This window comes from Neodiprion virginianus, chromosome 2 (assembly GCF_021901495.1).
Source record: "Neodiprion virginianus isolate iyNeoVirg1 chromosome 2, iyNeoVirg1.1, whole genome shotgun sequence".
Taxonomy (NCBI): Eukaryota; Metazoa; Arthropoda; class Insecta; order Hymenoptera; family Diprionidae; genus Neodiprion; species Neodiprion virginianus.
Genome location: NC_060878.1, coordinates 8,602,472 through 8,614,614, shown reverse-complemented (window position 1 = coordinate 8,614,614; position 12,143 = coordinate 8,602,472). Strand labels below are relative to the sequence as shown.

The following is a 12,143-nucleotide window of genomic DNA, read 5'->3' as shown; positions in this document are numbered from 1 at the left end:
TTCTCTGCAGTCTATATACGATAAAAGTTTTTCTTTTCTTTTTCATTTCGACGGATGCTTTGTCGTAAATTATAATTATGACGTTACCGAATGCCCATTTTCCCCAATTACTAGTCATTAAAAAAACTGAGGAAAAATTACTACATTCAAAACAGGGCAAATAGAAAAAATTCGATGTAGCCCGATCGAATATTGTTTGAATATTTAGGTAATTAGGAAATCGTAATAAAATTCTTAAGCCCGTTAATCCGACGATTTAAAAAATCATCCACCTTGACGAGATAGAGGGCAAACCGTGTTTATTATCGTTGATAAGAATCGTCAGTTATCTGCGGGATTTGCACTAAGAGACTGCAGTGCTCGTTACAACAAACCCGTAATTTTGTACGCAATGCGCCTGTATAACATTATCAACGATGAAGAGCTAAACATTGCGTATTGCAGCAACATTGCTATTGCGTGAGTGATAAAAAAAAACTATATCAAAGAGTTTGTAAAAAATGTAAGTATCTGGCACTTGAAAACTTTCGTAACTTTACGTGTAAACAGGGATCATTGTTCGATTAATATTTGATATTTCACCAGCTGTACAGTCACTGTATATCTAATTATTTCATATTTAAAGCTGAATGAGGTTAATTTACTTCCGGTTCAATGCTTTGAAGTAAAATTTCATAATATATGTCAATAAACTTGTAGAAAAATTGTTTCTGACAGTATCCAATAATATTTTCTTTACTTATTTTTATTTTTATTTTGAACCAAACTGCATAACAGATAAAAATGAAAAATCATGTCTTCATTAGCACCGTGTAAATGTTATTACAATACCGAACGGTATAACATAAATATACCCTATTGGGAAACCGTTATTACAGTAAAATTCTGTAAGTATGATGATAATTATATCCAGTAACGGTTACGACCGCGGTTCAGATGCAGAAACTCGCTAACTGCACCTTGGCGAAATCCAGGAACTATTAGAAGTCCCGAGAGCCGGATGATAATAACGACTTTTAAATAAATGGGGGTATTCATTTCGCCAAGTCGTCGCTGCTGCATCTGTTTCTTCTTCTTCAGCTATTTCAGAGTAAGCGGAATTGTCGTCTCGGGTACCAGACTGTGAGATGAATGATAAGTTTCATCCTCGATGATTTATTAATGAAGAAAATCGGTGCATGGATCTGATTTCAAATCGAAGATCCAAGACGCGGAGCGAGCAGATTTCGAGCCCGCGTTGAGTTAGATGGTATGCAAATATACGAAGATAGGGATCGTGCGCCACATGCGAAGCCGAGTGGAAGAAATAATGAAAAGTGGAGAAAAAGAAAAAAAAAAAAAAGAAATAAAACGGAACACAGAAGACGTAAGAAACAGACGCGGTTGCAAAATCAAACGGTTGGCATCACCGATGCATTAGATATACATCTTGAAAATCTATATTTGTTGTACAAGATGAGTACATGGTATATACCTGCGCATTTACGTAGATATATACACATTATACAAATAAATAAACATATACTCACGGGATTTGAAAAGATTCGCGGCGTGAGGAAAAGTTGTAAATTTCAAAATTATACATTCATGCGCTTTGTATCTAGGATATGTATGTATATTTCGTATGTAGATACGTGCGAAGTGCGACTGATCTATGGGTTGCGAAACGAGTGGAACTTGCAATCTTATTTCAAAGAAACAAGCATTTTACATATACCTTGACGTCTAACGTATATACATATACGTATATTTATAAACATAGCTTATACACGTGGTCCTCTTGACATGGCCATAAATATTTACCGTCCCGTACATACCTACGGACGTATAGATGCGCAGAACCGTTCCGCTGGTATGATCACATATTTTAACGATTTGCGTGTTGCTTTGCCGCGGAATATGTCATTTCACCGCGACCTGTTGTTTCGTAGATTCAAGTCGTACCCTGCAGCGTGACGGTTTTCGAAAGAACGCTTGAAAGACGTTTACATCGTTCCGATAACGTCCTCGTTATGATATTCCACGATTATCACATTGTTTGTTATACATATTCATCGCCATTCATGTACGCATCGCGCGTGTTAACCCGTTCGTTTGTTACACCAAGAAACAGTTGATAATTACCGGTTGCACATATCGTATGATTATGGTTAGAAGAATAATGAATTATTCTCGAAATAAAAACACCCGCACTTCACAATGCCTGAGCATACACAATGCAATCGTGTATTCTATATACGGTGTTACCAATCATTACGAATCTTGCGGTATAAAAACATTGTACACGTAATATCCGTATCGTTTGCAGAACGCGTACCGCTGACTGAAAATATATGTACTGGGTAAATAAAATTCAATTCACGGTAGACAGAATATCCCTTGTATGTAAACGCAACAAATCCGGTTAAATTTCACAATAAACATTGAACGGACAGGTGTTCATTTCGCTGTAGATTCAAAGAACGCGCTAAAACAAGGGTCGAACGTGTCGTGAGCCAACTTACCGACGGAAAAAAATCCCGCGATGTTTTTGATTCTTCTCCGCAGGTGCCGCCTGTGACTAAAATCAGTGACGTCACTGGCGTAGCCCATATCTTTGTCATCGCGGGACATGGATTCCAATGGGTTCATTTCGTGTAGTCGTCTGATGGCGGACCCGATGATTTTGATAGTTCAAAAGTCATTCTGAAAAAAGTATTCGGTTATAGCGCGGGTTAACTAATTGTGTAATGTTTACGATATTCATCTCTCACAAAGTCGCTTATTCCCAATGAAAGAAGTAAATACGTGAATTGAAAAACAAAATTATTCGTCATATATGAACTGACGGACGCACGTCAACTGATCGATATATAAGAACTTCGAATTGAGACCATGATGACAAACTTCCACTGACAGAACCTACGTACGTGCTCTAAGTAGCAAAGGTACTCATTTGTTTGGTTATTATTATGCAACCTTGATTGTACACAGAAAACCTAAGATTCGCTCACATATTGCATCCTCAGAATCAAACTATTACAATACTTTCCTTTATCAGGCACTCTTCACTTTACTCTCTTTGGATAATTTGGAAAAACTGCCTCTTTGAAGATTAAAGTATCTATTAAATCAAACGATGGGATCCGAGCAGAGCTCTCAAAGCAACGATATACCAGGATCAGAGAGCAGCAGAGCGCGAGCGGTTCAATTGCGGCGTGGAAAGAGCGTTCCGAACCGAGATGGAATCCCTGAAGACACACCACCACGATGTACGAGTCCCGGACCAAGCATTTGCTCGGATTCAGATCTGCCTTACATATCGTACACAGTGAACAGGCCAATAGGAGATTCACCCAAAATGACGAATAAACAGGCCCAATTGCAGCGAGGAAAGAGCCTCGGAACGCAGGAATTATCCAAGCGAAAACCAGGTATTGGTGCCATTGGGCACAGAAAAACTCTCTCGGACAAAGCACACAACATCGTAGTCGTCAAGCCAGCTATTTCTGAGCCGACTGCAGACATGGATGCTGATCTAGTTAAATTGCATAGCATACCGATGTTTCTACCCATTATGAGGGGAACTTTAAATTTGCCACCTGGAGTCAGAGACCCTGAAGTCTTGGAACGACTGGATCCCATCGGTTTGTTCAATCTTTGCGCCCGATATCAACACCACTTGAATACAAATGCACAAATGATTGCGACTGAGCAGTCCACACTCAACACCACCCTCGACGTCGAAGTTGTACGAATATTCAACATGGCTATAGACAGGCAAAAGAGATTCACAAAATTTGCTGAACAGCTGAATAAGATTCATCATATCAGCCAACAACTGGACAACTGCCACACCCAACTTAATTATACTTTAGAAAGCCTTGAAAAGCTCAATAACTACCTACCAGTTAATAATCGACTTGAACCATTTGTTTGGACAACTGGATAAGGATTTAACACCCTTTCATCAAATACACTTTTTCAAAACTATTTGCTGTCAGCATTTGATACCATATCAAGTAATCAGCCGTTTCGTGGCAATTATTTCATGCATTCTATAAAAGATAAGTTTAATTCTAGAGTAAAATTATAAGTTGCAGGACAGGAGAAGTTCGTTTGCGATAAAACTGTAAGTGTGGATAGTCTAAAGCACATGAATTTTCAGAAATCGTGCTCATATTTATGCTTGTCAAATATTTCAATTGTTTAGACATTTCAAAGGATCTAAACACTTGGGATTTCACAAGATAAGAGACTCTTATTACTTGTTTTGTTGTTTACAGCACTGTTATTTTATTTTAGATTAGTTGAAACCGTTTGCTTCATGTTCATCATCGTCATCAATAACAAGCAAAAACAATCTATGACCATTTAAATCGCTGTTTTACTGTAGCAAATGCTATTCATTTTGTTTCAATATTATCAATGACAATTTTAGCAAAGTGTAACCTCCCACAGTTTTTCCAACTACTTCTCTGCCAAAGTAGAATACCGTAAACCTTAACCTCTATATTATATATACTCTAATGTAATTAAAAAAATATCGTAAATAAATTGATCAATTTACACACACATTTCGTCCTTCTATTCTCTGCTAAGGCTCTCATATGTACAAATACTGATCACACGGCCATTGCCCATGGTCATAAATCAGCAGCTTTCCGAGACTTCAGGTTTCTGTATGCAGTTATGGCTTCTTTCTGTCGTTCCTCCAGTTGTCTTCTTTCCCCAACTGGGAGATCTTTGCGTTTTCCAGATCTATTGACAGACTTAACGCCTGTTGGGTTCTCGGCAGATTTGTCATGGCTCTTGAAAAGCGAATCAAGAAGAAGACGTCTTCGTCCAGGCTATCGGAAAATCATCGGTAAAATTAATCCAAAAAAATACAACGCACAACAAATCAAATATTGGTAAGGTTTTTACCCGTTCGGAGTGAGAAGCGTCTGCTTTTTTCGGTTTGATTTTTAGTTCTGGAGGAGCGTGGACAACATCTCCAAATTCAATAGTCTCCTTGAAGACCTTGAACTCGTCTATATTGTCCTGCAGTTTTTTAGTTTTTTTCAACTCGAGCTTGTGTTTCCTTTTCTGAGCTTTCGTCAGCCTAGTCGTCTCGGTCTCTTTCTTCTTTTTCTTTTTCTTCTTGGTATTACTGTGCTTCAATTTGAGTCTCATTAATTCATCTATCTCATCCTTCGATCTCTTAGACAATCCTTCGATATTACCAGTACTTGGATCTCGCTTGACTTCCACACCATATTTGTCTTCAAACGCAGTCTCATTTATGAACGCCTGAGTCTCCGAGTTCACTCGGTTCAAAAAAGCCTTTCCACATTCGTCTGGTCTTTGCGAAAAAACAGGAACAACTTTCTCCGGTCTTGCCTTGGGATGAGCAATCTGTGGATGGTGATTGCCCATCACGATCAGTTGATTTTTCAGCTTCGTTTTTTTCTTGGTATTTTTCTTCATCATCTTACCGTCCTTCACGCTTTGCTTCAGCTTCATCACGCGCTCAAGACTCTTCGGTATCGCCTGCTCATCCTTGTCCCTCGGCGGCGCGTTTATCACTTTGTTTAACCTAAAATTTGACACGTTACGATGATCAACTTAACCTATAAAATTCAATCACACAACTCCACGCAACGATATTTACTCTGATAAACGCTTCTTTTGTTGCTTAGTTGGGTCCTTCACTCCTCTGTGTTTTTTTCCGGGTATCTTGCGTCCCATTTTCACTTTATTTCATAACTTCAATGTTTCGGCTGTACTTATGTACTAGTTCCAACAGTACGCACGCTTCGAATTTGGACCAACCAAACTTATTGTTTAGCCACGGATCGCAAATCCCGACAGTGCTGCACTCGTGCGGAGTTTTGACGAACGATTTTTGTGCGGCAAAATTTAAATTTGGTGAATCAGAAATCTTGTAAGCCCCCACCGGTGGAGGCTCCGCCGGCCGCGGTGTTGAGGAAATATAACCTAACCTCTCAGCAATCTCATAACCTCGGTGTGTAACCGATATTACGGAATGGGATGTTAAACATAGAGGTTTTTCAAAGAATATCAATTACACATTGCATAAAATACGAATATCGTTTGACCGGCACGCGGATTTAAGCATTACGACTATGATCGTGCCTCCGTTAATTTGAGAAATACAACAAACCATTATACCAAGTAGCAATATGACATCGATAATAAGAAGATCGTATGTGTTGCTCAGGGTTTATCCAGGAATGAGAAAAAAGTTGATACTGCACGACCTGAAAAGTTACCGACCAACAACAGCTTTGCGTTGCATATCTGTGACCAGCGCTCATCTGTCTAAAGACAATAATAACAAAAAAAATGAAGGTAGCAAGGCGGTGAGTTTTTACGGGTTTGCACAGGTTAGAAGTAAAGAGAAAAAAACGTACTTAGACGTACTGCGAATGTTCGTCGACAGAGACATTCACAGGCGAGGTCACGTCGAATTCATTTACGCAGCAATGAAGCACATGGAGGAATTTGGAGTCGAAAAAGATCTAGAGGTATACAAAAACTTGATCAATGTACTACCGAAGGGGAAGTTCATTCCGGAGAATACGATACAGGCTGAGTTCATGCATTATCCAAAGCAGCAGCAATGCGCGATAGATGTCCTTGAACAGATGGAAAACAACGGAGTTATACCAGACAGGGAAATGCAGGATATCCTTCTCAACATATTCGGTAAGCTGGGATTTCCGCTGAGGAAGTATTGGAGAATGATGTACTGGATGCCCAAGTTCAAAAACGCGAGTCCATGGCCTTTGCCAGAAGTTTTGCCCAATGATTCTCTCGAGTTGGCCAAACTGGCCATAGAGAGAATTACTAGCATCGATTTGCTCCGAAAAATCACAATCTTCCAGGCAAAAGATCTCGAAGATTCCATCGACGATACTTGGATTGTTTCTGGAATGAGTATTGGTCAGAAAAAACTGCTTAACAAGCATACTTCCACAGCCCCCATATATGTAGAAGGGCCTTTTAGACTTTGGTTAAAAAACTTGACCATTAATTACTTCATACTGAGGGGAGATCCTGTTCCAAAACCTGACCTACCACCGCCTGACGACGATGGTAAGAAATATTCTTCTAAAAGTGATTTGTTGTCTTTTTCCTGAAACTCTCTTCGCCAATCTAATTAACAATAATGATCTTTTCCAGATGTTAGTAAAATTGAATTGCCATTTTTGAAAACAAAAAAATCTGTGGTACCGACTGAAGATGAGACGGCGATTCACGAGCAAGAGGATGGCACGATATTTGCTGTTTGTGCGACTGGAACCTCTAGTCGCGACTCTCTATTATCTTGGATTAGATTTTTACAGAAAGAGAATGACATCTTAGCTAATATTCCCATTATATTTAAGCCAAAGAGTCCCTTAGGTGACGTTGTATTGGCCAATAATAAATCTGACAAACCTAAAGATGAGGGAGTAGAAAATAAAGTTAATAAAGATTAGAATTTCATGTAAACAATTTCACCTGTACATAGTAAATAAAAAATCTGCGATCGTCGCTCAGCAATGCTTGAGCTATTTATTAAAAAAATAACATTGACTTGTGTGGTTTTTTAATTTTCCTGTAACTTCAGTTCAGTTTATTTTTTCTCTATCGCAATATTCTTCTAAATATTTATCAAGGTTTACATTTCAATGATAAAATCGTCGTAACTGAATGCGAAGTAAAGAATTTGAATGAATCGGAAAACTTACGCTGAAACTGTTGCCTGTTTAATTTCAATTACACGATCGCGCTGATCGAATGTCAGTTGAGCAGCGCTGTTTTCAACGAGAAAAAAAAATCAAATCCCTATAAGAATAAAAACCTTGTCGCGGACGTATAAAAAAAATTAAACGATTGGCGTGAATTAATTTTCTCCGAGTCGTAATAACGGTTTAAAAATCTGTTCAAAACAAGGATAACTATAACGGGCAATGAAAGTATTTCTATGCTAACTGTGATAGGTAAATATCACGTATGTAGAAAAATCACATCACCCCAGCAGCTGATAGGATAAGATGGCCGCATGTGATACAAACAAATAATGGCGAGAGATCCACAAAGTTCGCGGGAATAATGCGGGTGAACGGTAAGTGGCATCTCGTACATTAGGTTTAAAAATATTCCGTAAAAGTTTGACATTTCATTCAGAAATAGACTGTCAAAGATAATCCGCGCGCGGTCCTCGTTCACCGCCTTATCAATGTCTAGCTCACATCCTACGCACGTATCTTGACCTGCTCAATAACTTGTAATTGAAACGATGCTCAGGACTGCCTAATAAGGGTGGACACTGTACAGTTGAAGTTGAAATACTAGTATTTCATTATTATTTCGTACGGCGAACTGCGAGGCAAATTTTTATCCATATCGGCGTGTTTTTTCATCGATAGAAACGTTCTAATTTCAACGGTTTCGAATCTGATTAAATAATTACCTGTCTCGTTTCAATGTACATATTTTCACTTCGTACGCACGTAGGTATGTAAATATTCACAAGTACTATATGCAGCAAATAATAAATATCAACGCATTTTTCCACTCCCGTTTAAAACTAGATCTTTCTACGTAATACATACGAGATAAAAAAATGGCCACGAATTTATTTTCGGCCGTTCATTCTCACATAAGAATTATCAACACTTGCAATTTTAACCACAATTACTGAGCGTATCACCCTTTGCTTGAAATTCATGTCTTGAAATCGCGATTAAACCTGTCTTTGAGAAAGTTTGAAACGATCAATGCGAGGACAAACTTTCACAAACAAAATTTTTACAAATAAATATCAAATGTTGTATCAAAAGTTTATCTTAAGAATATTATTTCTTTACCTGTTTGTTCATTCCTTGTTTTTGACTGTCTTCAGCGCCCGATCTACGGTGGAAATCCAGATGCACATGAAAATGACGTATGTTCCGCGTAATGCGAAATATTTGACTGATATTCAATCTAACATGACTGGTTACACGTATCCTGGACATGCTCCACCTCTGGGATCCCATAATCAGAACACAGATGAAAACAGGAACGAGAATAGCTGTGGAAATAAGGAAATCTGTCAGCAGAATAATCAAAATGATACACAGCAATCGTCTGGGACGCAAACCGTACAAAAAGTAGACGCTGCTACCATGACCGATCCACTGCAGATCGACTTTAGACTGACCTCCGAGTACTTGGCACGATGTTCAAGCACCTTAGGTTTGCCTTATGTCTTTAAATATGAAGATAATAGCAACAACTCGTCTCATAACTTTCAAAATGTTCGGCCAAAGTTGGAATTTGAAGTTGAGCCGCAGCACATTAACGGTGATTTATCCTTTTAATAGTCATCAAGAACCCCTCTTTTCCTTTATACGGAAGTAATGTTAATGCTACTCCACAGGTATGCTAGTATATCATTGCCCAGAGTGTGCGTACAGGTTTGACAACCGAGATGCGCTGCACGAGCATCTAGAAGATCACAGGCAACGGCCACATATCTGTGATATTTGTGGAGCTAGTTTGAAGCGCAAGGAGCATCTGGATCGACACAAGCAAGGTCACAACAAAGACAGGCCTTATCAGTGCTCAATGTGCTGTAAGGCTTTCAAACGTAATGAACATCTTGCTCGACACATGATCATTCATTCAGGTAGTAAAAATCAAATTTGTACAGAATGTGGTAAGGCATTCTACAGAAAAGACCATCTTAAGAAACATCTGCAAAGTCATAGCGGCACTAGGAATAAGAGCAACTCAAGTAATTCTCAAAATAATCAAAATGCGCAGAATTCAAATGAAGAGGGACTCAGCAATTTTGCAATGATGATGAGACAAGCTGGACCGCCACCGTTTTCTATTTTACGCACTTAGCTGTGACTAGATCGCTTTTGTTCATTAGGCACATAGTTTACCTAGAATTCATGACTTGTATTTGAATGATATTTCTTTTTTCAATATGATGATGATTTTTCACCCTTATTCTGCGATTTTTTTTTTTTTTTTTTTGTAATATAAGAATTCAACCATGGTGCTGAGTACTGTTTGAAATAAATAGGATTATTCTCGTTTGTTATATTTGATTGTGATAAAATTAAGTAACAGGGAATTCGAACAAAACGCACTAAAGATACCATGAAAAAAAAAAACATAGTAACTAAAAACGTTAAATTATCTTTTTTCTCACAATATGTGGTAAATAAAATTTGTCATTGGGATCAAAGTAAAATATATCATAGTTATAATGTGTTACTAATTTTTGTTCTGAAGCTGTGCTGTTCGCACAATATGATTCTAATGAAGTGCCGAGTATGTGGATTAGTTCCAATCCAATTTTATAATCCTAGTACTCGATAATTCACTAAAGAATTCTTTTTCACCCATTGTAACTTGAGAGTGAGTACTTTTTTCCAACTCAGAGAAACAATGAGATGCTCTTCTTCTGTGTTGACTTATAGTGATGAGTATCATAAAATATTGGTATAATATGAGTTTCATCATTCTTTGTATTTAAAATTGTTAATTAAGGTTGCTGTGTGCTTTTATACAAGCAATGCAAAGCGTTATTATGTGAAAACAATTTTCTACCACACAGCATACACCTAAAAGTGATGCAGCTAATGCAAATACGTAGAAATTAAGGTATTGTTCTAATTTGTTAGATCACTTTGTTGTAATTTAAAATTTTCGAGATGAGTATGTACCTGTGACAGATAAATTTTCCGAAATTTTGAAAACTCAACGCAACACTTCTGTTAATCTATTTAAAGGAAGCATGTAAAGGTGTTGATTGTTATCGAGTTACACAGTTTCAAAATTCCAGTACTAAATATTTGTTATTTAAGGTTTGGCAGCGTTACTTATTATTATAATAATAACCTTTGTATGAATTGAGCTAATCATGGATCACCGTCATAGCGTGTGAATGATTATCCGCTGCGTATTAAATTATTCCAGCATGATAAACTTGATGCTGCAGTTAGTAAAAGAATATAGGACCCATGATGAAATATCAATATTTTAGCAAAAAACGATGCTTATTTATGATATTTGCATATATACACACACCCTCACACATATGTATATATAATAGATACAAAAATCAAATTACGTATCTTATCCACTAAAATTTAGTATGTAATATTTACAACCCTCTATAAGAGTATGGAGTTGCCACGTGTACCTTTTTTCTGGAAGGGGTGCATTATTGCAACACTGCATAGTGATTTTTATATTTCGTTAATTATTGAGAAAAGTGCCAGAAATTTTCTATACGTACGTGTCTTTTGGATAATTGTTTGCTATGTTGATAAATCAGTATGTTGAATAAATTAGCTTTTTGCTACGATAGCAAATAAACAATGCGACAACTTTGTTTGAGAGAATAAAGTAACGGCAACTCTATATCTGTCCGATTTCTATGTATAGCTATATATCATGTATAATATTATTCATACAAAAGAAATGCATGTACACACATTGTTGTCTATTCGATCTGTACATTATATTTATTATTGAAGCTAGACGAATTTATTGTATTGGTTCAACTTCAGTTTTTAAAAAACAATACTCACATATACTAACGTTTGTTATTTACTGTAGCGAACATATTTAAATTAATAAATCATTATTATATACAATTATACAATTAAAAAATATATACTATATATATTTGTCTACTCATTGATTAGAATTGTTCAGGTTTTTAATATCTGAGGAAGTTAAATTCCTACCAGCAATATCCTTGTATTGTGCACTGTTGATGGTAGTTTTTTGCAGAATGAGCTTGTCTGCTAAAAACTGTGAACATCGACCAGTCTACTTAGCTTGGAAGAAATTAAAGCGATATTTTTGCTTTTACTTACCTTTGGAAACACATTACTCATCATCTCACGAGCACCGCTTTCAAGTAGGTAAGATGATATTTATTGAACAACTTCTATCAATGCTGGGAGATGTTAAAAATTTGTTAGCGCTTCTTTTCATTTCGTGGCCTACATTCATTTATTTATTGTTTTCTTTGCTAATGTTAATATGTTTATGCAATCTAAACAAAAAAAAAAAAAAAAATTGAGAGCGCCAGAACGGTTAATTAATAAATTATAAAATGTTTGATATCAGTCAGAAAAGAAAACTAAACCAATATATTGTGT

The 12,143-nt window shown here is 37.0% G+C and overlaps 4 protein-coding genes across 6 annotated transcripts; 3 read left to right on the top strand and 1 right to left on the bottom strand.

Annotated features, from left to right (window-relative positions):
- The first annotated feature begins 2,595 nt into the window (after nucleotides 1-2,595).
- LOC124296875 (BLOC-1-related complex subunit 5) lies at nucleotides 2,596-4,554 on the top strand. The gene is made up of 2 exons (XM_046747253.1): nucleotides 2,596-2,927; nucleotides 3,041-4,554. The coding sequence occupies exon 2, from the start codon at nucleotides 3,119-3,121 to the stop codon at nucleotides 3,929-3,931; it is 813 nt and encodes a 270-aa protein (XP_046603209.1). The 5' UTR covers nucleotides 2,596-2,927; nucleotides 3,041-3,118; the 3' UTR covers nucleotides 3,932-4,554.
- On the bottom strand, nucleotides 4,208-5,829 carry LOC124296874 (coiled-coil domain-containing protein 137). The gene is made up of 3 exons (XM_046747252.1): nucleotides 5,633-5,829; nucleotides 4,906-5,557; nucleotides 4,208-4,829 (listed from the first exon to the last, which is right to left on the bottom strand). The coding sequence occupies exons 1-3, from the start codon at nucleotides 5,707-5,709 to the stop codon at nucleotides 4,626-4,628; spliced, it is 933 nt and encodes a 310-aa protein (XP_046603208.1). The 5' UTR covers nucleotides 5,710-5,829; the 3' UTR covers nucleotides 4,208-4,625.
- A 120-nt stretch (nucleotides 5,830-5,949) lies between these two features.
- Nucleotides 5,950-7,557, top strand: LOC124296873 (evolutionarily conserved signaling intermediate in Toll pathway, mitochondrial). Of its 2 annotated transcripts, XM_046747251.1 has the most exons (3): nucleotides 5,950-7,080; nucleotides 7,168-7,431; nucleotides 7,473-7,557. In XM_046747251.1, exons 1-3 carry the CDS (start codon nucleotides 6,165-6,167, stop codon nucleotides 7,496-7,498), a joined length of 1,206 nt encoding a protein of 401 aa, XP_046603207.1. In that variant the 5' UTR covers nucleotides 5,950-6,164; the 3' UTR covers nucleotides 7,499-7,557. The 2 variants fall into 2 exon arrangements, with proteins under 2 accessions (XP_046603207.1, XP_046603206.1); XM_046747250.1 differs by having other exon boundaries at nucleotides 7,168-7,557.
- Nucleotides 7,558-7,805: 248 nt separating this feature from the next.
- Nucleotides 7,806-12,108, top strand: LOC124298423 (zinc finger protein 343-like). 2 transcript variants are annotated; one of them, XM_046750397.1, is made up of 3 exons: nucleotides 7,806-8,095; nucleotides 8,876-9,318; nucleotides 9,395-12,108. In XM_046750397.1, the coding sequence occupies exons 2-3, from the start codon at nucleotides 8,901-8,903 to the stop codon at nucleotides 9,862-9,864; spliced, it is 888 nt and encodes a 295-aa protein (XP_046606353.1). In that variant the 5' UTR covers nucleotides 7,806-8,095; nucleotides 8,876-8,900; the 3' UTR covers nucleotides 9,865-12,108. The 2 variants fall into 2 exon arrangements, with proteins under 2 accessions (XP_046606353.1, XP_046606354.1); XM_046750398.1 differs by lacking the exon at nucleotides 7,806-8,095 and adding an exon at nucleotides 8,269-8,487.
- The last annotated feature ends 35 nt before the right edge of the window (nucleotides 12,109-12,143 follow it).